The 27,664-nt window shown below is 39.9% G+C and overlaps 1 protein-coding gene across 1 annotated transcript; it reads right to left on the bottom strand.

Annotated features, from left to right (window-relative positions):
* Positions 1-2,992: 2,992 nt before the first annotated feature.
* Positions 2,993-27,664, bottom strand: LOC149324124 (alpha-methylacyl-CoA racemase-like). Its single transcript, XM_089486572.1, has 5 exons — positions 27,406-27,664; positions 22,174-22,317; positions 18,619-18,779; positions 15,898-16,084; positions 2,993-4,651 (listed from the first exon to the last, which is right to left on the bottom strand). The coding sequence occupies exons 1-5, from the start codon at positions 27,662-27,664 to the stop codon at positions 4,242-4,244; spliced, it is 1,161 nt and encodes a 386-aa protein (XP_089342698.1). The 3' UTR covers positions 2,993-4,241.

Raw genomic sequence — 27,664 nt, 5'->3', positions numbered from 1 at the left:
GATACCCTTAGCAATGATGGCTAGAGAATTTGAGGGAGTTGTTGGTCCACAAATTCACTTTTCCAAACTGGCAATTATATTGAGGCATTTGTCAATGGGGGGGGGGGGCATCTTGCGCCTTGGTTTCAGGCAACAGTGGGTTTACAGGGCTAAATTGCTTGACAGATATTCTTAAACCTGTGGAAGAAAGAAAAAAATACAAGTTCTGCAAGCCCTCCAGTGGCATTTAATCCCATGTGCTTTGATGATTGGGATGCCTTGATGTTTGGCTTTCATGCTCCCTGGGGTCTGTATTTCCTGTGAATACTTGGAGCCCTTTCCCCTATATTCTCAGTGTACATTTAAAGACAAAAACCTTGACCTATTTTCATTGAAGTAAACTAAAATACACAGGCAGTATTCTACCCCAACTGCTTGTTTTTTAAAAAGCCTTAAAGTTAGGATGTATTATCAAAATTATCAAAAACATAAATAATACACAACTGAGAAATTATGTAACATGGAGTTATTACTAGGTGCTATATTGCTAGATACAGCAGTCTTATTATTTCCTGACTTAAGATGACTTGATGTGCACAACCAATGATAATACTGTAATATACATGCTAATCCTTTTTTAAAAATCCTTTTAATAACTTTGGGAATAAGTAAAAGATTGTGAGCTTTGGTGAATAAAAAAGGAAGGTGCCCTCAAATTTCCAGTAATGTCTGGTCAATGAGTTAAAAGGAATTATACTTCTCTCTGAATGATCTTATTCTACTTTATGGTTACTGAAGCCATTTGTACACTGATAAGACTATATAGTAGAAATTGTAGAGTGTGTGGCTTCTTCATATTTTTAAACTGCAACTTCTACCATCCCTCACCCATGGCTATATAGATTAAGCCTGATGGGAGCTCGAGCTGCATTTCAAAGAATTATGAACCATCACACGTTCCCCATCGCTATTTTAAGAACTTCATTTATTAATAATGTGAAATGACTGTGGGGATGTACAGGCCGCCCCTTTTAGCTCCGGATCAGGGCTGCAGTAACTACATGCCACAGTCCTGATCTCACCTTTCCACAGCACAAAAAGTGGCTCCTTTCTGCAGCATGTTAAGGGTGCCATAGCCACAGGCACCATGGCTTTTCAGCACTCCTTTGGGACTGCATCATCTATATGCACTGCCAGAGGAGTGCCATGATGCTGCCAACCATGTGGTGCAACATGCAGCATTACGCTGGCATGGGGGCAGAGTCAGGGCATGCGTCATGTGGACACTATGCCCTGACTCCAACCCCAGGCCAGCCTTAATGGCTGGTCTGTACAGCCCCTGAAAAATTCTTCTCGGTCCTAAAGAAGGGTGGGAAATAAAGTTATTGTTCTCCCGCATGAGAAGTGTGGAATAATTACAATGTCTTATCCCTCACAAGGGGAAGAGCTCACAGATTCCAATCAGTGGTGGAAAATTCTGTTAGAAATGTGATGTTCTGGAAGTTTTATTGGTTCAGTGCATAAACAGCTGGGATGCAAGAGTCTGTGCATCTTCACATTGGAAAGGTCTAGCAAGCAACATAGGATGTTAAAATGGTGTGTTCTTATTGTTTTTGCAAAGGACTGGATTCAAATTTGTCAAACCCAAAAGACAAATGCTCACACCTGGGCTATCATGTGGCAAATTTCTCGACTCATACATAAAAAATTAAAGGGGGAGAGAAATCAAAATTTTGTGTGTTTAGCAGAACTCCTGTATTGTAAAATATTTGTATGTATTTCTGGCCCTCACACACACAGAGATCAATCACAGGAAACACTCACTCACTCATACACTCTCATACAAACATATTCGTTTTCCGTCTCCTTCTCTCTCTCTCTCAATATATGCACAGAACTGTCATATATACATACGTATGTATGTATGACAGAATCCAACATGGCATAGTAGTTTCAGTGTTGGACCATGATTCTGGAGAGCAGAGCTCAATTCCAGCTCAGTCATGAAACCCAGTGGATGATCTTGGCAAGTCACATGCTCTCAGCCTCAGGGAAAGGCAATGGCAGCCTTTTTCTGAACAAGTCTTGCCAAGAAAAGTTCTGGCCTAAGTCAGAAATGAAGGCATACAACAATATATGACATAAGTCAGAAAGAAATAAAAGAGCACACCTAGGAAGCAATGATGAACTTTTGTTGGCAGAGCAGCTTCGTATAGAACCAGGAGGGGATAGCCCTTGCTTCCACTGAAGCTTCCATGTGCTCCCAGATAGCCCTGGAGATCTGGTAAACCTTCTGGAAGTGATTTTCAGTGGGTACAGATACTTGCAGTGGGGAGGAAAGGGAGACGAAATTTAGAATGCTGGGTACAGAATGCATGCTTCCAAAGAGCTGCTGAACTTGTTCAAAAGGGACAGGATAGCATGTGACTTTGCCTGAGAATGGCAAGAAATACAGAACAATAAGCAGTTTGGAGGGTGGTTATTCAGAATAAAGAGGCCTCTGGATTCATGTTGTTTTGCAATGCCTTATTTCTGCTGGTTGGTGTGTTTCCTCAAAACCCAATGATTTATATAAAAGTAATTAAATAAAAAAGGTTAGGCAAATTGGAGGCCACATGGCCATATCTATAACCCCTGACACACTGAAAATAGGAGCCAAAATAGCTTTCTTGGATGTTGATGGCTTTCTCTGCTGTGTTCCTGCCATCACCACCTACTTCTTCATGCACCATCAGATTGACAAGATTGTTACACTAGTATAAGGCATGAACAGGAATCCAACCCAAACTGCAAGTGGATGTCCAACCAAGGTTTAATCAGGACCCTCCATAACATGCCCACTATAAGGTATTTTTACAAAATTTTACCATTGGCTATGTAGGCTAGGGCTTAAAGGAACTAAATCCAATAAAATCTGGAGGACCAAATGCTCCTCATCTCTGGTGTAAAAAGAGGTAGGTGTTCATGATACTGACAGACTAATCATATAATCCATTTTTCAAAACACAAAGAAAATGAGTTTATATTTTATTTGTAAGTTTTAAAAATTATATTAACACATTTTATGAAAACCATTTCTCTTTAGGTAATTATATTATAAATTACAAGCACAAGGATTATAACACCCTGGTAGATAAATTGTAGATTATTCAGATCAACTAATTTTAAAAGGGTTGTTTGTTCAGGCCATAAAGTAAAACCAACTTACATAATAAACTGGAAATGTAAAAATCAAAAAAGGGGAAGGCCAAACTTGTTAGACCCAACTCCTTAACTGGGATCATTAAATAAAAAGGTAAAGAATAAAATCTTTACTAAAATAATAATCTAGCACATAAATATATGCCATGTTCTGGTGCCATATGGCTAAATCCAATAAAATCTGGAGGGCCAAATGCTCCTCATCTCTGGTGTAAAAAGAGGTAGGGAGCTATTCTTTGCTTGAGGGGAGGGGTGGGTCATTATCCACATCCTTTCTACATCTGATGCTTGTACATCATGTACTCTATTATAGGGCTATAAAACAAGTAATGTGAAATGCACTGTCTTCTCTGCTCCACAGACATACAATGAGAAAGAGATTACAGCACCTTTCCTGTAAACCTTATCCAACCTGATGCCCTGGGAACATTTTGGATTTTCATGATTCCTCACCCTTGGCCATTTAAATAAGGCTGAGAAGAACCATGGTGGGGAAGGCTAACACAAAATGAAGTTATTGAAAAAAACAGGTTTTAAGGTCTGCCTTGTGAGCAAAAACCTATCAAAACACTTGCAAGGGTTGAGTTTTAAAAACAGCACAGATCTATCAATAAAAATGGTTTCTACCAATTCATTCATCAGTTTATAAAGCAAGAGACTCTGCTTCCATTTGGCATTAATTGTGCTTTCATGAGATTAATAGGCAAACCAATTAAAGTTCGACACAGGTAATCACAAGAACAAGCAGCAGCTATATTATCAATAGTGCAGTTCTTGATACTATCTCTAAATCAACATGAGTCACTGTGCATCATCTGAATGCTGCTTTATTTCCCATATCTTAACTCATGTGACCACCAAGGCCATTTTTGTGGCCCATGAAGATCCCCATGTTTCCTATCCATCTAAAAATTAGGGCCACAGCTCACCCCTTAATATCCAACATATGCCCATAAAACATTTTGCCCATTTCTCATTTTTGTTTTTGCTAAGAATATAGCACCAATTGCATCAAAAATACAATATGCCAGTGTAAGACTCTTGATCTGCAGAGTTTTATGTTACAGGTTAGCTTTTGGGTTATTGACTTCAATAACTTTAAGAGAAAGGAGCTGTGAAATCTCTTCCTTGGAAAAACCATACTCCAAGAGGACCTCTTTGGTATGTTCTCCTATAAATGGATCCCTTTTGGAAGAAGGGACAGCTGGAGTCCTAGAAAGAATGGGGGAAGGTCTAGGACTTATCTCATCCTGATCATTTTTAAGAAATGAACCTCGTTCTTTGCTGTGTGGATGCAAGGCAGCAGCATCCAAAGTCAAAACTGGTGTCACACAGGCATCAATGTCATCAAAGATTGCACACCACTCTGCTTGGGTTTTTGTTGAGAACACATCTGCAAAGATCTTCTTCATTTCAGGCCAATCAGAGAAACTCATCTGACTGGGAAGTTTCTGAGAATCTAACCCCAGACCTGAAAGAGATTATGAGAAGAAAAAAGAGACAATTTAATTCACTGACCTACGTAGATTAAATAAGACAATGGAAATGTCAAAAACATTGTATTCGCACATTGCATGTTTAACTGTATCATGATTCTGAACTCATTATCATGATACAACATCATCTGCCTAAGCAAAAAGTGTCTCCCAAGCAAAATCCAGGTTCATCCCGTGAGTATCTGGAATCATTCCCAGATCACTGCACTTATCTGGAAAACTGTGGTCACTACCCACTAGAAAGATGAGCTCTGCTATTTTGAAAATGTAAGAAGAGTCTATAGTAAGAAAGGAGAATGCACTGTGACACCTTTAATACACTTATTGTGGCATGCATATTCAGAGGCTAAGTTCAACACTGTTAGAGATATGATTCTGTAGAAGACAAAACAGACTTTAGTCAATGAAAGCTCATGTCACATTAATTCTGATACTGTTTATATTACCACTTATTTGGTGGCATAGATTCTGCTCTCCATAGGCCTGGACCCTCACAGCTGATATTAGATGATACTGGACTAGAAGAACCAATGGTCTCACTCAAAACTACTGAGCACACCTCTAAATATATTACTCCATTCAGAAAATATAGGTATTCCATTTAGTAGTAGTTGTTGAATTTTTTTAATCCTTTAAACTCTGGTTTATCTCTGGAATGAGTGAACAATTCAAAGGTTGAAATGAACTTTGGAGACACTGTCCCATAATAGCTGGCCTATTCACACCATAAATTGGGAAGATACTAGAAACACATTTTAATTCCAAGAACTTCTAAACATTTTTGAACATCTCTGTAAAAGAAGATGCCAAATTCAGAGGATAACAAGAACACACTAAACAAGTCCCTCAGTCATCACTGCTCCTCATCACCTTTCTGAGAAAGGAGAGCTAGAGCAGTGGAAGAAGAGAAAGACCCTTCCTGGACTGTAGTGTTTTCCTCCAGTCCATACAAATTTAATGAATATTCGAATGATGCTGATTTCATAAATCAGGTATTGCAACTGCTTTAATCCCTACAGGTCTAGGTATATGGAATGCTGCATGAGCCCTATTCTATTGCTGATCCCCATGGCTAAAAGGGGAAATGCATGTTGTGGAGCTTGCAAAACAGCCTGCAACAAAAAGGAACGTACTGGATTATGCAGTGGTGGTAGAAAATCTGTGGCCCTCCAGATAACTGTTGATCAGGGATTATAGGGGAGGCAGTCCAAAAAAATCTAGAAAATCACAGGTTTGTTTACTGGTGTTATGCATCTTCAAGTTACATTTAATATTTCTATATCAGTTTTCATGTTCTACTATTCAATACAGTACAAGCAGACAACAGGAAATTAAAGTGATAATAAATTACACATTGATACATATTATAGTGCCTGAAATACCTCTAATTTAAAATAGCAGTTTTTGTTATGAGGGCATTTTCAAACTGAGAAGTTAAATATTAAATATTTGGTTTTTTGCTGTATATAAGCCAACATCTCCTACCTATATAAATCTGATACCATTGTGCAATTATATAAAAATTACTGTGGAAGAAAGCCTTACAGAATCTATTTTCAGTCATGTTGTAAATAGGAAATAGGAAAAAACCACACTAAAAGATTTTAATATGACACATTTATTGACCAATAACCGGTGCAATGTTCCAAACATATAATAAAAAATAAATCAGCCAGGAGCTCTTAAGCTCTAAGTTTGCTTTTTATTTTATTTTATATTAGCTTCACAGATGTTGAGAGATTGGGAAAGAATGGCTAAAAATATTTCTTTCCTTGGGAGACATACCACTGATTTGTCATCCAGGTTCAGGGATAAGAAACATATCATTATCGACAAATAGTTATTATATGGCTTTATTCACATCTTGCTGTTTTACTGCTGTTGATTCTGTAACTGTTTTGTTAGACTTACATACTGATGTTACACCTCTTTGTAGACCCTTCTGAATGGCAAGGCAGGAAACAAACATTTTAAATAAATAAAATAGATAGGTTTTATTTATTAAAACACTTTAAAATCACACTTCATCTTTATGAATACCAGTGCGGTGGACAAAGAGGGCTAGAACAACAGAAGTAAAACCATAAAAACCCTGTAACTCAGAATTAAAACAAAGAAAAACTAAGGGGGGGGGGGGGGACAACAGTCAATTAAAATACGGTGGCAAAAAAAATGGGGAGGGGTGAGCTGCCACCCAAAGAACTGCAATGTTTTTGCCAGGTACACCTTGAGGGGGCAGGAATTTCACAATTCCATAATTCTACCATATCAAGCATTATTTTCTTCTAATGAGTCATGTCTTCTCATGATATCACAGTCTCAGTTTAGCCATCTTGGTTTCTAGAGAGAAGCATACACTACCACTTTCATTCATGTGTGGACACCAACAATGTCATTCTGTGCTAAAAATCAAAAACATGTTTATGAAAAAAAGGACGATGATTATATATTTGAGTTTAGCAACAGGCTTGAAAAAAGAACATCAAGATGCCATGGTAGACAGCTCTGTCCACAACACCTTATCTAAGGCCTGAAACATACAGGTCAAAAGAAGCAGCTTCTGGCCACTTTGGGGGCATGGGGTTTACATGATGCACCCCCCCCCCCCAAAAGAAAGTGGCCAGACACTGTTTTGAGGCTGCCAAAGACAACCATGTGCTTCTCTCCTTAGTTACTAATATCACTTGTGTATTTGAAGAAAAAACTAATGCCAAATTGAGGCAGGTGTAACTTGCACCAAAGTTCTGTTGCTTCCTTATATGAAACCTGTGCTAATATGGGATTAGTGTGTTGGAAATTAATACAAATTATACAGGAAATCAGACTTCAAAAAGAAATCACTCAGGTGGGGCACATTGACTGCCTACTCCAGGTGGAAAAATTCCAGTATCTTCATTTCCTCCCCTTGCCCACCTGGAAGATGCTTCCTAGAAGATGTTTTCCTGAATCAGAAGCTGAGGGCTATGGTCAGGTAATCTTATTTCCACTATAATTGCCAGCCATCTGTATTCTCTGCTCAGTTGCCAAACTCTGAAACTTCACAGAATAAGACTGAAGGCCTAGGTTTCCATAGGAGTTTCAACAGAAGGGCATGCAGATGACACCAAGTAGCTAATACTCCAGAGGAGAGCATCAAAATTCAGAATGACCTTAATTAGAAAACTGGGCCAAGACTAAAAAAAAAATGAATTTCAACAGAAACACATGTAAGATATTGCACTTAAGCAGAAAAAAATGAAATGCATAGATGTAGGATGAGGGACACCTGGCTTAACATGACTGCATGTGAAAGGGATCTAGGAATCCTAGTAGACCACAAGTTGAACATAAGTCAACAGTGTGATTCTTGGCTAAATCAATAGTGGTATAGTGTCTAGATCAATAACAGTAATAGTGCCACTCAATTCTGCTTTAATCAGGCCTCACCTGGAATATTGTATCCAGTTCGGGCACCACATCAACATCAAAATTGATGTTGACAAGCTGGAGTATGTCCAGAGGAAGGCGACCAAAATGGTGAAGAATCTGGAAACCATGCCCTATGAGGAGAGACTTAGGGAGCTGGGTATGTTTAGCCTGGAGAAGAGAAGGTTAAGAGGTAATATGACCGCCCAGTTTAACCGGTTTAACTATTTGAAGGGGTGTCATACTGAGGATTGACAACTTTGTTTTCTCCTGCTCCAGAGACTAGGACCCAGAGCAATGGATTCAAACTACAGGAAAAGATATTCCGCCTTAACATCAGTAAGAGCTTCCTGACAGTAAGAGCTATTTGACAGCGGAACACATTTCCTCGGAGTGCAGTCTCCTTTGGCTGGATGGTAATCTGTCAAGGGTGCTTTGATTGTGAGTTCCTGCATGGCAGGGGGTTGGACTGAATGCCTCTTGTGGTTTCTTCCAATGCTATGATTCTATGTTGGAAATCTGGATCACAACAGTTTCTCAATAAGCAGTGAACTATCTAAAATATGCAATTTGTGTTCATGGGATGTCAAGAAGTCATCAGCAGACCAAAGCTTCTATGGGAATGAGCATCTACTCATTTATTGAGACAAATAAATCTAACTTAGCCAAGGACGCACACTAAAAGAAAGATGAACTGAGCCCATGGGGAAGTAGAATAAGACATCACCGAGGGAGCTGATCTAAATATAATCTTAATTATAGTTCATGTTAGTGAATCTTTGTATAAGATTTATATACAGTACTGATCTGCTGAATTCACTAGACAGGGTTTGCTGACACCACTGCATTAGATGAACTGAGTAATTCAGAGGAGCTATGGAGTGGATTGCAGCTCTATATGTTGGAGTTACTGAAAGTAGTATAAAAGGAATTGCTAGCAGACAAACATCTTTTAAAAGAAAGTTATCTAGCACCATTATGTTCAGCTGTGTTAACACAAGGTAACTTTTCAGCAGGATGCCAATGCTCTGTTCCACAAAATATAGGATAATAATACTATGCTACCTTGCAGGGATGCTGTATAGCTTAGAAGGTGAAATGTTTTATACAAATGCCAAGTGTTACTATGTATGTTATATTATGAACAGCCATAATATCACACTTACATAGTTCACAAAGTGAATCGAGTAAGAGGTTGTTTACAGAAAACCTATGTAATTTTTGTCTTTAAGTGGCCACAGCACTCCTGGAATATTTTTAACTTCATGCAGACTTCTGTAGCACTAAGGCCCTTTCTGACTATTCCTCCTTTCCCTTTTTGGAGATGGATGAGATTAGTTGTCAACTTCTATGCTATTCTATTTGTGACAGCACAGAAGCTGGCCTGTTACACGTGTGATGTATTGCCCTGAACCAAACAAATAAGTTGTAGGTCTTGCTTCCAATTCAAAGACTGCCAGATGTGTCATTTCTTTTTCTTGAATGTATCAAGTCAAGTTAGCTTTATTCATCTACAAGAGCAACTATGGGAATCACGTGGCATTCTACATGCTGTTGGTCAGCAGTTCCCAGAATTCTTCATCACTGGCTATGATGAATAAAGTTGCCAGAATTGCAGTTCAGGATCATAGGATTCCCACCCCTGTCCTAAAGAATGTCTGAGCTCTGCCCAACTGTTATTTCTGCAGGTGACCTTTGTCATTTTCTGCAAGTGATCCATGTTATCATAACCAACCATGAGAGGTAGTTATCCCATAACCAACATGGGATGCAAGCCATACCCCAAGATTACTAGGAACAGCTAGCTCCCCCCAAATGTATTTTGAAACAGGCTGTACTATTTATACAGAAATACTGAGAGGAACAGTTGGCCCTGAAAACACTGCACCGAAAGGAAGCCAAGCAGTCTATGGTATAAACATGCCACAAGTGCCTGTGGATAAATATTATAAAATATATTTGCAATGAGCGAGAAACATCCTGGAATGGGGCGACTGAAAATTATCCTTCCATAGAAGCTTTCATAGGTACAGTAGAATCTATTAAAGCAGCAATTAATATTGTGCCAAACTGAATTAAACATCATATAGTCAACTCACGGAGGTTTCTATTCCATTCATAAAGCAAATGCTCTTTTCAGAGGATATACTAAATCACAGACACTTTACCTTGGCTGTGCAAGAGAGCTACTGCCTCCACACTACTCTGTCCCTCTACAGAGTCCAGAGCTATGGAAGAAAATGAAAGGTCTGGGAACCAAGCTTTATGAGGAAAGGCTTAGGAAGCGGGGCATGTTTAGCTTGGAGAAGAGAAAACTGAGAGGTGACATAGTGGATGTGTTTAAATATTTGAGAAATGTCACATAGGAGAAGGAGCAAGCTTGTTTTCTGATGCTCCTGAGACTAGAACACTAACCAATGCATTCAAATTACATGAAAAGAGATTTCATCTAAACACTGGAAATTACTGTTTTCACTCCTCTTGTAGCTCAAATTGATTAATCATCAATTTGTTCCTTCATGCAACTCCTGGGTACATGCTATTCTGCTTACAAACAATCCAAAATACAGCCAGCCCTCCATTTTCGCAGGGGATCCATTCCGGACACCTCCTCCCACAAAAACAGAAACTCGCAGATATTCAAGCTCCATAGGCGTGAATGGGGATGTGTGCCTGAGAGTGGTAGTGGGCGCACATCTCGGGCACACGCCCCATTTCAACTCCCTCTGTTTGCTCCTTGTGAGTAGGTGAAGGTTGAGGATCTGAAGTGCATGAAAACAGAGGGGCAACTATACATATATCGATATCAATATAAAAATGAGCATGTCCTTCAAGCATAAAACAAAGGGCTAATCCCAACACCCAGGAATCCAAGGTCTCCTTGTACCCCTGTGTTCCCATTATTTCCCCCACACCATTCTTCCTTTTTTCTTACGTCTTCACCATCCCATCTTGTCAGCATCTGAGTCATGAAGTGCACAATGCAAGTAATTTTTAAAAATCAAATGCAAGGTTAAGTATATCATATGTGTCCACCTAGACATAACTGGTAGCTCCACTTATAATAGGTTGTAGAAATATGTATCCTCACCACTTGATTTTTCCACATGTTGTGCAACTTGGAATAGAAATGGATTCAACTGTCACTGTTGATATTGGAGATACATAAGATACTCAACACCATGAATATTTTTATTGTGGCAAAAACGTTAACAAAAAATAAACTAGTACTGTACTTGTTGGCCTCACAAGTATTTTCTCTTACACACAAACACAACACACCCCCCCCAATCAATACATAGTGGAAGCACCTCTAGCAACCATCACAGCTGTAAGTCTTCTTGGATGAGATTCTCTCATCTTTGTGGACCTGGATCCAGCAATTTTTGCCCAGTCTTCTTGTCAAAATCGTTCCAGCTCTTATCAGATAGGATGGAGACTGTTGATGAAGAAAAAATTTCAAATCCTGCCACATACTGTATTTTCAATTGAACTCAGGTTGGGAGTTGACTGGACTGTTCTAAGATTATTTATGATCTTGTTTTTAAATCACACCAATGTTACTTTTGCTGAATCTTCAAAGTAATTGTCCTGATGGAAGGTGAACCTCTACCCCAGTCTCAGATTGCTTGCAGAGTGAATTACCCTGTATTTTCTTCATCAGTCCTACTCTCAATCCTGACCAGTTTCTTAACATCTGCTGTGTAACTTCATAACATGATACTGCCAGCACTATATTTTCCTATGTGGACAGTGTTCTCATCAGCCTCTTGGTTGTTTCTAATGCCCTTGGCCCTGTCTGCATGGACCAAATAAAGCAGTCTGCCCCCGTCCTCTCTGGAGGGAGTCCACATGACACGTAGCCCAAAGGTGTTCTGTTTCAGCACATTCAGCATCAGAACTGGGCTATATTCATCTTAAAATGTATTTTAAAACTCCTTCTTTGCAAAGGATCTTCCTGGAAGATCTGGAGCCCTCCATTATGAAGTTGGACAGCTGTTTGAAATGCACACAGATGAACTTAATTAAATTACTTATGGGACTTCTGTAGACAGTGAGTTGCACAAGAACTTATTTGGATGTCACAACAAAGAAGGTGAAAACTTGTGCAATCAACAAGTGCCATTTTGATTTTGGCATTCTCTGAAGATGCCAGCCACAGATGCTGGTGAAACGTCAGGAATAAACTCTTCTAGAACATGGCCACATAGCCCAAAAAACCTACAAAAAACTATTTTGGTTTTGTTTATTTAACTTTTTACATCACAATAAAAATACTTTGCACCTTCACAGTGTTGAGTGTCTTATTTCAACTCCAGGTTTTCAAAGACATGTGGAAAATTCAAGTGATATGTGTGCATGAATACTTCTGCAAGGCACTATATATCAAGCCCAGGTTCTCAACCCACCCCACCAAGGCCTTCAGAGCTATCCTGTAGTTCTTTGATTGGCATTCTTCCCTCAGCTTTAACAGTGCAGTCCTAAACATGTCTCAAATGAAAGTTCCACTGAAATCACCAAGGATTGCTCTCACAGAAGTAGATAACTTCCCTACTTTAAAGGTAAACTAGCAACCTGCACAGAGAAAGGTGGGATATTAAATAAACAAACATCCACTTCTGAGCTAGGTTCAAGACGTGTGTGGCAATATAATTACTCCTCGTCAATCAGATATTAATGTGTGTGTGTGTGTGTGTGTGTCTGTCTGTCTGTCTGTCTTCTACAAGGATCAACTTCTTTGTTTCAAACTACCACTCACAGATACAAGAATGTCAGAAAGTAGCCTCTTAGTCTTTCCTCAATAAGAGGTTACATGTTGGCTGTAGCAACAAAAGAAATGGAAGTGAGATCTGACAGAAGAGGTCAAGTTGCATTATTGTATTAGCCTGTTCTCTAGTATGCAAACCAGGCCTAAAGGTGTACCTACATTGGCTGCTTAATCTGGAGCCACTCTGGAGTATTATGCCCCAGACCAACCATGATGGCAGCCACACACACCAGGCTGAAGTTGGTGTAACGCCACATCTTTGTGCATGTGGGCCAGCACCACATCTGCCCCACTGGCCTGTCCTCCTTGTTGCTGCCAGTTCCTTATGGGCAGAAACTCCCTGCAACAACCTGCCTGGCATGACATTGATTCTGCTGAGGTCGGAATGGGGCAATCTGTCATGTGATCAACAAAGAAGGCATCTCTTAACTTCTTCCTCATTGATTGCCGGGGCACAAGGCACGACGTTCTGACCTCAGAAGAAGCAATGGCACACCAGGCAGGAGCTCCATGTAGGACAACCCTCTATGTCCTCATCCTACTCTCCTCTATCATTCATGTAAAACACTGGTTACTTTGCAAATTGCTCATTTTATCATTTAAAATATAATTAACTGAAAGCTTTATTTTGAAGGGGGAAATGCTCAAAAGCCCTCTATCTGTAATGCTTATTAATTAAGCTACCACATGTGCATTTTAATATTATAAAAAAACCCAAAGAAGGTATGTTTAACAGAATGGGCACAAAGCTCAGCTGTTTAAATTACAGAAGCATCAACTTTTTTAAAAGCAATAATGGTGGAGAGAAGGGAACAAGTTTATTTCCAAATTGCTTTTTTTTTTAACACGATACTCTCTAGTTTACACAGTTTAATTAAATGTGACCCACCAAGCCGGCATAGAAGCTACCCAATTACCAGTAAGTGTAGGCTGTAAACCTCTGAACATAGGATCTTGGTATTTTTGGGTTTATGCACCATTATCCTGTCTATATGCATTGACCCTTCTCCTCTATAGTTCCAACAGAGGATTTCATTTACAGTGAGCTCTTGCTATCTGCAGGGGTTTGGTTCCAGGACCCTCTGTAGATACCAAAATCAGTGGATGCTCAAGTCCCATTAAATAAAATGACATAGCAAAATGGCGCCCCTTATATAAAATGGAAGAATCAAGGCTTGCTATTTGAAATTTATCATTTTTAAATATTTTCAAGCTGTGGATAGTTGAATTTGTGGATAAAAAAAGCTATGTATATGGAAGGCCAACTGCATAAGCTAACAAAGGCGCTTTACAGACCGCCCAAAAGGGTGAATTGCCAGCGCCGGTGTTTGCTGCACCAGGGAACCGCACCGGACAAACCGCGCGATTCCTTGGCGCAGCAAAAAGAACCCACAAAAAGCTGGTTCTTTTTGCGGCGCAGTAATGACACAAGGCACCAATGGCACACTTGTGGCATAATTTCCGCACCGCGACGTCTGGACGCTAAGCGTCCGCTACATCAAAATGGCGGTGCCCATGTAGAATGGGCGCCGCCATTTTGTACGTGCTTGGCATGTACTAGGGTTAGGGCATCAGGAAAGGACGCCCTTTCGTAACCCTAGTACGTGCCGAGCACTTACTATTGGCATGTCTGGAACGCGCCAAAGGTTCTCCTAAGTATCTCCTACTGCACTATGCCTGCAACAGGCTCTCTCTGTCGCTGCACTTGTGACACAAGATAGAATAAATTCTGAGCCTGTTTTCTGGATTTTATGATTGTTTTGGCCTCCTGAAGAGAGAAGAGCAGAAGCTGGTGACAAGCCTGTTTCAACTGCCATTGTTCTCGCCTCTGAGGGAGAAAACAGCAGCCAGGCACAGCTCCATCATGCTTTAGTTTAGCAGCAGGTGACAGGTCCTCCTTCCAACCACCATTTCTCTGGCCTCTGAAGGAGAGAGGAACAGCTAGGCACAACTCCATCTTGTCTTTGCCCACTGGTTGTTAAGAGTTGCTCCCTCCAGATTCTAACTGCCATTGCTCTAGCCTCTGAGAAAGGGAACAACAACTTAATCCCCTTCCTCACTGCCATTTCCTTTTCCGTACATGTCCTGTCTTATTTAGACTGTAAGCCTGTGAGGCAGGGAACTATCAACAGTTTATAAACTACCCGGGAGCCTTTTTGTCTGAAAGGCGGGATATACTGTATATACTCATGTATAAGTCTAGAAATTTAGGTCAAAAAATTGACCCAAAAAACTGTCTCGACTTATCCACGGGTCAATGTAAATACTGTATCTTAACTCTTATTTAAAAGAAGGAACCAGCAAGAGTATAATATGTGAAGCACTGACCTCCTCTACTCTCTCATCCATCCAGTCTTAAGAGTAAGCACATGGAGTTCATTTTATAAGTTATTTGACATTGTTTTGCTTTGCTTCATCCTTTAGATCCTTTGCTATATGCCCCTAAGTTTTACCCTCGACTTATCCACGGGTCATAGCAAAGTCCATAATATTGGCCCCAAAACTTGCCCTCGACTTGTACGTGAGATTGACGTATAGTCGAGTATATATGGTAAATGTTCTAACTAAATAATAAACATCTCTCTTTGCAAGGACTGCAATGGCAAATTCACATTTAGAGGATGATTTTTTTTAAAAAAAACTTGGTTACTGAAATAAAAGCTCCCACTTGTTTTGAGTAGATGTAAGTTCAACCTGAGTAGCCTAACAGATTTTTTTAAATACTAAGATTTGAACATGAGCTAGTATAGCTGCAATAAAACTTGCTGTGGTCTTGATGTAAGGGATTTCTCACTTCAGTAGATCCATCTGTAAAATGGGAGTAATGTTTTGTGTAGACAACAGATAAAATAAAGTAAAGCAAGCAACTTGCAGGTTAAAATGTTGGCAGCATTACTACTACTAATATTCACATATGCGTTAAAAACATAAAATCCAAAGTCACCTTCCTTTCTTAAAACCACTCTTGCTGGATTCAATTCACCTTGAATCCCATTGTAGGAGAAAGGTGAGATATAAATAAATAAATAAATATGTAGAACAACGTACCACTGATGAACTGCTCATAAAATTGTGGTTCAAGAGCACCAACAGCCATGTACTTCCCATCTGAAGTCTTATATGTTTCATAAAAAGGAGCACCACTGTCCAGCAGATTCTCCCCACGAGGTCTGTTCCAAAGACCCAGGTTTTGTGATTTCCACAAAAAGGAGCTTAGGTATGCTGCACCTTCCACCTTAAAGATATAATAAAAATCCATATTAAATGGGTAAAATTATATAGAAAATAATGTTAATAGGAACAGAACCATTTCTCCACTAGACATTGCTTCAACACTTTAATCTGACAAGAAATTCTTTTTTGCTTTTTTGACCTTTCCCCAGAGTCCACCTGAACTTTTTAAAAGTACATATTACTGTATATACTCAACTATAAATCAACCTCGTGTATAAGTCAAGGGCATGGATTTTGAAATGACCCATGGGTAAGTCAAGGTTAAAACATAAGGGCATGTAACAAAGGATCTGAAGGATGAAACAAAGGGAAATGATGCCAAAGAACTTACAAAATTCCAGCAGGCGTAACTATTTGTACTCACACTAAAGTCTGGCCGAATAAGACAGTAGAGCAGGTTCAGGGCTTCCAGGACAGATTATATTCTTGCCTTTCACCAAGGGATGGTTCCATTTTTAAATAAGAGTTAAAGTACAGTTCTTACATTGACCCGTAGATAAGTCGACTCAGTTTTTGGGGCAATTTTTTGACTAAAGTTTTTAGGCTTATACATGAGTATATACAGTATTTTAAATCTTGCCTTTGAATATTCACAATGCTCTTTACTGGCTGCTAGCATTAAGTATAGTTGCTGCAGAAAAGACATGGGCCTAAATCTCTAGAGTATTGTTTCTGAATTAATTACATTTAAATACGTTGATTCATAATTAAGCAATGATTCATTGGGTCTACTGCACGACTACCAGGATTCCAGCCAAAAGGATGGTTGCTCCTTTTCAGCCTTAGTCAGCTGAAGCTTCAGCCAAAAACCATAAATGAACAACCTAATAACACACTGTGATAAGAGTGACTCTTATGTAAGCTTTGAATTAACAAACCTTCCCAATTTAGATTCTGAACACATGGCCCTGGGAAACACACCCCAAAGGCGATAGCATGAATCAAAATTACCCTTCTAATCCCCCCCCCCCCCCGAGAGTGGTGATACATACATCCAGGGATGATGCTTTCCTTCTTCTATCAGCCTCCACTTTTTTCATGATCTCCATTTTAGTAGCCAAATTTACAGATCTATCCTTTTTTTTAATATGTTGGGGGTAGTTGGTGTGGCATGTTTCCCCCTTTACTCTCTGTTTTCTTCAAGCATGCTAAGTAAAGGAGGCAGCTACTGATTACCTTATCTGTCGTAGGCAAGCACACACAACTACAGTAGGATTGCATAGAGTAGAATCCCATTCTTTCCTAGCTCTACTTCACTGTTAAACATAGACATGTGACTGCAACTTGACACTGAAAATGTGTGCTTCTCCATCCCTCCTTCACTATCCTCCCAAATGCTTAAAAAATATAGCCAGCTAGACAGATGACAATGAAGAAGGGGAGACTGGACAGGTGGTGCATTGGTTAAATGCCTGCACTGCAGCCACTCACTCAAAACCGTAAGGTTGCGAGTTCAATACCAGCGATAGGGCTCAAGCTTGACTCAGGCTTGCAACCTTCTGAGGTCGCTAAAATGAGTACCCAGCTTGTTGGCGGCAAAGAACTTACAGTTGTAAATCTGTTTAGACACTGTTAGTTCAGTATGAAGTGGTATATAAATGAAGCTGTTTGGTTTGTTTATTTTTCCCCCCAGAATGTTTGTTAACTGAGGTATGCCTTTACTATATCAGCATGGAAATCCTAAGAAAAGTGGAGAGAAAAAGGTCATCCCTGGATGCATTTAAGAAGTGTTCCTTAGAATATTCAAAATGTTGTTGTTGTTTTTTACTTATGCAATGTATACCTGACTTGGTTGTTACATTTCACATTTTCATATAGAGATTTGGAATAAAAGATCTGCTGAAACATGTAAAACTACAAATCTTCTTTGTGGTAAAGGAAACCTGCCTCTGGTACCAAATTTTCTGTTACAAAAATAATGCCCAGCAACACACCCACTTTATTGCTGACTTATACATATAATAGCTGACTTATACATATAATAGGCAACCCATTCCTTTTTTAAAAAAACATGTTCCGAGTTTTGTTGTTACAACTGTGGATTCTTCTGTCTGCTTTGCTTTGTCATGTAATTATTCAGTGCAGATTAATATTGAGCAAATCCAGGAAAAAGCATTTTGGATGGAACTAGAATAGACACCCTCACTCCAAAGAAAATTATTGCTAGAGTGTAATCTACAAAAAACTGGTAATAAAATCATGACCAGGTGCACTGCTTTAGGAAACAATTTTGATTACACTTACAGTACATCAATTTGTCATCAAAAGAACATGATGTCAAGAAATCTCCAAATAAGCAGCCGACAATAAATCTGAGTAAGCAGCTGACCTGACCACTTTACTCATTTGACAGTACAGAATCTGACTAATGCACCTGAAGCCCATCTAGGGCTACATGTCACACCTAACAGATTACAGTCAGAACTGGATTAAGACACAAGTTATAAAAATACAGGGCATTAGACACATGTTTCCAAGTGAGCACAGTTCCATCTGTCCTTTTAGAGTCTGTACTTTGTTTGTTCTTCAGCTTACCATACTTGCATCAATGACTTGTCCTTTTCCAGATTTAGTACGTTCATAGAGTGCCATAATGATGCCCATTGCACACATGACACCGCCACCAGCAAAATCAGCCAAAAGATTGGCTGGAGGATAAGGATTTTCATTTTTCCTGCCAAGCATCGACAAAACACCTAAATCGAATTAAGCACATTTTAAACTACATAGACAATGTAATAATGGTATTAGCATTCCTTATGCAATAACAAAATAAAGACAGTTAAGAAGACAATTAAGTTCTGACATCCAGCCTTTTCACTGACAAATCAATAACTACAGTTTGCTTCCTAATTAACAGAAATTAAAAAGCAGCCTATCTAAATTAATTATCCTAATCAGTAGGCATGGTACATTTTTTGAAAATATAAAATATTACTGGTACTTTATTATGGTATTACAACACAACACATTACCAATCAACAGTGCAATCCTATGATCATCTAAAACATTATTTTTCTTCCTTACATTACCAGTTAAAGCTCTACCAATGCTTTTAAATACAATTCAATAATCAACCAATAAGAACATTTGGAACTATAAACCACCAGAAGAAAAGTCTAGTATTTTACAGTGAAAGAATTGCAAAGGTGGTTTGGTCTTGCCCAGTATTCTATATTATTACCATGTATCTAGGTTGGCTGCAATATGTCTTCAATCATTTAAAAGCCCCACCATGGCTGAGCCAACAAATGGGAATGGAATATCAATTATCAGACTGGATATAGTTTAGCTAAAGAATACAGATTTATTATTTATTCTTTAGCTTAAAAAACCAAAGAATATTCTTTAGCAGAAATCTATTTTTAGCTAATAAAAAAAACTTTACATCAAAATCTAACTGGGAATTTTGTAATCAAGGTATGAAGCAACTACAGATCAGTGTTATCTTCTATTATAGATTTGTGTTGCTCCATTATTAAAAGCAGAGTGTTTCAAAAGAGCCAAGAGAAAGATAAGTACAGATATACCTCAGTTAACAAAGCTTCTGAAAAAGAAGCTCCTTTTTACAAAATGTTTTTAAACCCATCCAAATCCTTTTTTTCTCTTTTCCCTCTGTCCAGCTGGAAGATTTTTAGCAGCAGCAGCACTGGGAGAATGTAAAAGAGGACTGCAGAAACACAAGCTGTAGATACTGGGTTGCAGCAGAATATTTGCAGTAAACAATGCAATAAAGTTTAAACTGGGAAAGAGTGATAATCCACTCTAACTAATCCTATTGTAACTTGAGTGCCTGCTATAACAAACAAGGTAAACTGCAGCTGTATCCAAAATCCCTTACTGTGTGTAGACAGCAAAACAGAGGAAAAAGGGGGGAAAGCAGATAAACCTGAATCACCACGTGCCCGCAGCATATTGAAAACAAAAACAGTAAACCACAGATCTTTAAGGCTGGCCACTGAAATGGAAATCATAAGAAAAGTGGATTTTGGTGAAATAAAAAAAATGAATAGTTTTTTGTGGGTTTTTCGGGCTATGTAGCCATGTTCTAGAAGAGTTTCTTCCTGACGTTTCGCCAGCATCTGTGGCTGCCATCTTCAGAGGATGCTTGCCTGGTTGCTTCATTTCACATGTGCATAGTGTTTATTTTGGATTAAAAATTTGCTAAAACATGATGAACTGCTCTTCTTTTTTGTGGTGCAGGAACCTATCCCTACACCTTTCATGTTACCTTTGTCTCTGGCACTAAATTTTCCATTAAAAAACTAATGCCCAGGAATACATCTACTTCATTAACTGGGGTGTGTGTGTGTGTGTGTGTGTGTGTGTGTGTGTGTGTATTCATTCATTCTAGTTAAAGGACAATCTAACTTTATAATTCACATGTTCTATTGACCCAAAGGAATGCAATTTTTCTAGTACTTTCAGATGAGGAGTGATGTTCAGAAAGCAAATGAAGGAATGGCTGTGTCTACAGATTACATTCTGTAATTACATTCTGTAACAATTTATTTCTTGATTACAAAAGGGCCTGTTTTCAAAATTTATTATATGGTCTTGGAAATAAATAAACTTCAGGTTTGAGGTGTTACAACAGGGACAGAAGTGTTTCAAGAAGGATGGGAAAGCATTTGTACAGACAGATTAGTCTATGTCTAACCAGGTACAGTTTAAGATGCATCTTAATATGTGTATTTTATGTAATGATTGTGTTTTAACTATGTTATAACCCACCTCGAGCCGTGAGGAGAGACGGGTAAGTGATAAAATTGTTGTTGTTGTTGTTATGTATTAGATGTTAATTCATGGGTTAATTTTATTAAGTACAGATGGTATCATACTCCAGTCAAAATATCTAAACTGTTTCCAACTGTCTCTAAACTGTTGGCATAGCACTGTAGAAACAGTAATTGTACATTTTTAAAAATTATTTTTGGTGGTGCTGCCCTTTAATAAAGCAATGCTGAACCATGATTGTAATTACGATCAAGAAAATACCAATGTGAATGTACAACTGCATCCAGTTACAATACTCAAAGCAGACACCCAAAGTTGTAGAATAATGGCTTTTTGATCGTTGTACATGTGCTATTCCCTAAAGTGTGGCAACAGACAAGCCTACAGCCAATCAACAGTACAAAAAACTGTGGGGAGATATGCTTATTATTTATTTATTTAATAAAATATATATGTTGTACCCTGTATCACAAGATATCAGCGCAGTGTACAGATGGAATCAGTTTAAAATTATTTTGGACAATATAATATTTTTAAACATTAAGGGATAATATGAATAGTCACTCTAAAGCAAACTGAAACAAATTATAAAAGTTTAAAACTATGCATTTGCAGCCATATCCTGGCACCAGAAGGAAACTAGCATTAGCATGAATCAGGGTCCTTCCACAACTGGAACACCATAGAAGGAGCTCTCCCTTGTCCTCACATGATGTATTGTTCCCACTAATGCATAAAATCACAGTTTTTAAACTGTTGTAGAATGGCTGGTTGAATGCTCTTCCGTTCTTTAGGGAAGGATGGAATCTTCCCAATAATTAATGGAATTGAGACCCACTTGGTTTTTCCTCACAAATATTTAATTGTGAGTTGACCATATGGGCTATAACAACACAATATGGTTTATAATAGTAACAGTACCCAATCTGTTTATGCCTTTTTTTCCATATATTGATACTGGATATTTACTTATTGGTTTTATTTACCAGATTGCTTTGAATCTCAATAAAAACGGATACAGGGAGAGGACAGTGTGTAAATATGTAAATATACTGAAAAGTAAGTCCCACTAAAAGTAAATTTCAACAGGGATTATTCCTAGGACAGTGTGCATAGAATCATAACCCAAAACATTTTGAGGTACAGTAACAAATATTTCAGGAATAACTGTGGACAGCTGGACTCTGATGTCCAAAGGTCAGTGCTAACCAGCAAAACTTTACCAACATGTCAAAAAGCTGATATCACAATCAGGCATAAACTGGCTCATTTTCTCAGCTGGACAAAGAGAAAATTTAGCACTGCTAAATTACAATCAAGCACATCTGCGTATACATATATATGCATGCATACCTGAAACCGCCAAATAGTTGATATCATGACCTGCCAACTTGGCATATTTTCCTGCATGGCCAAATCCAGTTAGCCTAGCATAGATGAGTCTGGGGTTATCCTGAAGGAGGATATCTGGAGAAAGACCCAGTTTTTCCATGACACCTGAACAGGAAGATAAAATTAAGAAGTTAGATCTGCAAGTGTAGATGGATTATAATGGCTGATTTGTCTCCTGGACAGATTTTGGCAGGTTTGGCCAGTTGTTTTAACACTGGTGCTCTATAATAGCATATTCCTGATAGCCAGTTGTTTGTTGCCGTTCTTATTTTTAACTTTCAGGTAAGGCAGGCCAGGGTAGCACTGATGTAGAAAGAACAAGATGTACACGTCCTTTCCACATTCTGTTTCTATGCTTTTCTGCATGTCCAAAGTGGATCATCCACCTTCCAATTCCCCTATGGGGATACTCACAAGTTCTTGATTTAATAGCAAGTGCATTCCCATGGGGGAAGAGATGAAGAACTTTGACTTCAAACATGACAAAGGAAGGCAGACAGCAGAAGCAAAGCCATTTCTACTTCCTCCTACTTGCTCTCTATGTGGCTTTTGACATTTCACACAAATGGAAGCAGGCTGAATACTAGTCAAGCTTCTCTTTCCTACAACTTGCAAAGCCTATAACTTTCATCACTTGCCCATATGATGAAATAGCCAATTAAAAATGTGCAAGAGAATAGGCTATGTATGTGAGAGATGTAACCGTTACTGCAAATATTTCTTTACACAAACAATTTGAAGGACAAACAGAAAATTGTAGGGGTTGCATCTGTGAGTAAGAGGAAAAACCTGATGCAACTTTTCTAATTGCAAAAGTATCTGTTCCAAACTTTCAGGTGTCATGCCATCAGATATTAAACTGACAAACAAATAAACCACCTCCGCACTGAACCAGCTGAGCGAATTCCACACCCGAAAGAAAGCTCTGCTGTGTGTGTGTGTGTGTGTGCGCGTGCCTTAATGACACCTGTTGACTCATGGCAACTCCTTGAACTTCATAGTTTTTTGTGGGTTTTTCGGACTATGTGGCCATGTTCTAGAAGTTCATTGGGTTTTCTTAGGCAAGACATACTCAGAAATAGTTTGCCAGTTCCTTTCTTTGAAATAAAGCCTACAGCACCTGGTATTCTTGGAGGGTCTCCCATCCAAGTACTTACCAGTGCTAACTGCTTTAGCTTCCAAGATGAGACAGGATCTGGTGCTTTTAGGTTATTAGGCCCTTCCCTTTAAAGATATAAACAATGTGGGTTCCAGGTATGTGGGAAATTGCCTAATTAATCTACCTGTGAAATGAAATCACTGAACAAATTTCATCTTCCAGTGCTTCAACCAACATAGGTTAGGCAGATGGAAGACAGTATTTTCAGATGTAGCACCCCAGGTATATAAAATGTCCTCCCTGAGGATCTGCACTTATGCCAACAGAGGAAACTCCTTTATACTGAATAAGGTCTATTTATGACACTTCGGCTTAAGCAGAGCAGCAGCAGCAGCTTTTCAGGTTTTCAGTCAGCAGCCTTCCTCTTCTGTCTGGAGACGCTAGGGATTAAATTTGGGATGCTCTGTATGCAGAGCATATTCTTCTTGAAAGTCCAAGCAAAAACTCTTTTTAAAAAAATCAACCAAATTTAAAATTCTGTTAGGGACTTCAGCTGACTTATCTGCCATTGGTATTGTTGTATGGTGTTGTGATCTATCACTGGGTTTTAATCTATTGAAAACAGCACCAGAATACAGAAAGGGAATGACACTCTATTCAGGAATGGGAATAAAGCAGCCCTCCAGATGTTGGACTGCATGTCCCAGCAGTCCTAGCCACCATAGTCTATGGTGAAAAAAGCTGAAAACTGCAGTCCAACATTATCTGGAGGGTCGCATGAGTGCCACCCCTGCAATAAATGCTATAAATAAATGTTATAAACACTGGGTTAATGGAACTCTTGTGAGACTATCCCTTTCCTAAGGGCAGTATTGAATGATAGGAACAAGTAGTTCCACACCATTTCCAACACAGATTGGGAAAGAAGAGTTCCTACCAAAGCCCTGACTGGAGTGAGGATTTTTGGGAGCTGTAATCCAACAATCTAAAGGTTCAAAGCTCACACCCCAAAACTGGCTGCACTAGGAGGCATGCAAAGGGGCCTGCGCAGCTTTCAATGGCAGAGAGGAGGCCTGTCACAGCAAAAGTTGGAAACAGAAGAGTAGAAAAGCAGTAAAAGACACTACACAGCTGTATCATTAGGGTACCATCCTGTGGAATCCTGGGATTTGCAGTTTAGAAAGGTTGCTGCCACACGACAGAATTAATGCAAATTGACAGTGCTGTAATTGTCATGGCTCCATTCTATGGAATCCTGGGATTTGTAGTTTGCTGAGGCATTAGAGTTCTCTGACAGAGAAAGAGATAGCTAAAATATCTCTTTAAAAGTACAAATCCTAGGATCAGATCTATACTAGAACTAAACTAACACTATGGTTTGGTCATTGGAACATGCCTCTGGAGACCAGGGTTCGATTCCCAGCTTAGCTATGAAACCCACTAGGCCACCTCTCAGCTTCAAGGGAAGGCAATGGCAAACCTCCTCTGAATAAATCTTGCCAAGAAAACCTCATTATAGGTGCGCCTTAGTATGGTCACCATAAGTCAGAAACAACATGAAGGCACACAACAACAACAACAACAACACTGCAGATTTCTCAACTTTCCTCAATAGCTGAATAACTGGATTATCTCTGTAGTGTATTTTTGGACCTTGGAATCCCTGCTGGAGTCTATGCATAGTATCCTACAACTGTGCAGTGTGTGTGTGAAAGACCATTCCTGTGTGTGAAGGCCAACCACAACACACACACAAATACACATTTCTCTTCTTTGGCAGGCCAGACCCCCACAACTCTTGAGGTAAATGTTGCCACAGCCACACAACTCCTTCCCAGTAAGGAGTCTTCTCACAGGCTTGTCATAAACAACTTCACACACACAGGTGGCTGCATCCACTGTCCCAGCCCAAGATTTCCTCTGCCCCATCCCGGATTCGCCCCTTTTCACTCGCTGCCCCTCACTCTTGGAACCTTCTTCCCCCACAAGCAAGAGCCATCATTTCTTTAACCAGCTTCAAAATGGAGTTGAAAACCATCCTGTTCAGAGAAGCCTTCCCAGGCATTGCATAATTGTCGCTTACTATTTGATGTTCTTTTGGTGCCTGTTTATCAAACCATTTCCTGTATTGCTATGTACTGTATATGCATTATCCTACTTGAGAGTATGTATTTTCCCTGGAAAATGATTAACCATCCATTATGAAGCCAAGCCCTCCCTCCAGTCCATCTGCCTTGGTCCAGGCCTCGGAGGTAGAGAGGAACTGCTGGACCTCTTACCCTTTCCCTCCACCACTCCCTTCTCCTTCTGTGTCATGTCTTTTTAGATTGTAAACCCGAGGGCAGGGATCCGTCTAGCTAAAAAGATTGCATGTACAGCGCTGTGTAAATTTACAGCGCTTCATAAATAAAGGTTAATAATAATAATAATAATAATAATCCACACTGCAGACACAATCCACTTTGACACCACTTCTAGCTGCCATGGCTCTATGCTTTGGAATCCTGGGATTTATAGTCCGCTGTGGCACCAGAGCTACCTGACAGAGGCTGCACCCACACTACAGAAACAATCTGATTGAACACCACTGTTAATTGAAATGGCTCCATGTTATGGAATCCTGGGATTTGTAGTTTGCCGTGGCACCAAAGCTCTCTGATAGAGGCTGCATGATCCCCACTGAATGATCTGGTTTGACACTACTTTTAACAGCCCTGGCTCCATGCTATGGAACCCTGGGATTTGTAGTCTGCATCCCCACTACAGAAACAATCCGGTTTGGCACCACTTTTAACTGCCATGGCTCCATGCTATGGAATCCTGGGACTTGAAGTCTGCCATGGCACCAGAGCTCTCTGAAAGTGAAGGCTTTGGTATATTATACAACATATTATATTGTATAATATATTATATTAACTATAATATATTTTAATAACTATAATAGCTATATATAGTATATAAAAATTCTGGGAACTGTAGTTTTGAGAGACATTTAGCCTTCTCTGTCAGAGCAATCTGGTGTCACAACAAACAACACTTCCCAGGATTCCCTTGCACTGACCATATATAATTATCATTATATATATATATATATAGATATAGATATAGATATATTAATACTAATTATATAATTAGTATATATATATATATATATATATATATATATATATTACATAGTGTGTGTGTGTGTGTGTATATATATATATATTCTGCCTCATATTATCTATTGGAGCCAACTGAAGAGCAGCGAAGAACAACAACAAATAATATAATATATAAATATAAATGAATAAATATAATATATAATACATGCATATATGAATATAAACAAACAAATTCTTAAGTCATGCTCAAAAGGGAGGACGTTTTGAGGGTCCAAAACCCGCTTTAACTGCCCTGGCTCTAGTGCCAGGAATCCTGGGAACTGCAGTTTCTGTGAGAGACTTGGGACCTTATCGCACACAGAAACATAAACGTTCTAGGGACGGGAGGAGGACTCTCGTGTGCGCGCGCGACCGCCCCAAAACGGATTTTATCGCACACGCAGACGTCCTCCAAGAGGCCCCGTTCCGTCCCCCGTCGCGCACCCGTTCGCATCCAGTCCTGACGGGCGCCATTTTTTGCCGACGGAAGGTAATCCGTCAGGCAAAAATCACGCCCATCAGGACTGGACGCGAACGGGTGCGCGACGGGGGACGGAACGGGGCTCCTTGGAGGACTGAATTGTGTGCGATAAAATCCGTTTTTGGGCGGCCGCGCGCGCACACGAGAGTCCTGCTCCCGTCCCTACAACGTTTATGTTTCTGTGTGCGATAAGGTCCTTAGCCTTCTTGGGTCCAAAACACACCGCAGATGACATAGTTCAGCCTGAGGCTGCTTTGGCTCCAGTGCTGGGGAATCCTGGGAAGTGTAGTTTATAGTGGCCCAGAGCTCTGCCTGACAGAGAAGGCTCAATGTCTCGCAAACACTACAGTTCCCAGAGCTCCTAATCCTGGCGCCAGGGCAGTCGAAGCGGCCTCGAAGTGGGTTGTCGGCGTTATCCCTGCCGCGCGGGGTCCTGGGTTCTAATCCCGCCCGGCCCCTGAGAGCGGCACCTGGGCGGAAGGGCTCCAGGAGGACGTCGGCCCTTCGGCAGAGGCGCCTGAGGGCCTGGGCGCCCTGGCGGCGCTTGAGGTCGAGGGCCAGCGAGCGCTTCCCGCGGCCCTGGACGTCTGCGCCGGAGAAGGCCGCCCGGGGAGCCCGGTCCACGCGCACCACCTCCGCCCCGAAGTCGGCCAGCAGCAGGCCGCAGAGAGGGGCCGGCGCCAGCCCCGCCAGCTCCAGCACCCGCACGCCCCCCAGCAGCCCCGACAT

Source organism: Sceloporus occidentalis, unplaced genomic scaffold (genome assembly GCF_023333645.1).
Source record: "Sceloporus occidentalis isolate IW3139 unplaced genomic scaffold, rSceOcc1.0.p SCAF_1, whole genome shotgun sequence".
NCBI lineage: Eukaryota > Metazoa > Chordata > Lepidosauria > Squamata > Phrynosomatidae > Sceloporus > Sceloporus occidentalis.
Note: the sequence above shows the minus strand (reverse complement) of the source record. Positions and strands in the feature narration are given on the sequence as shown.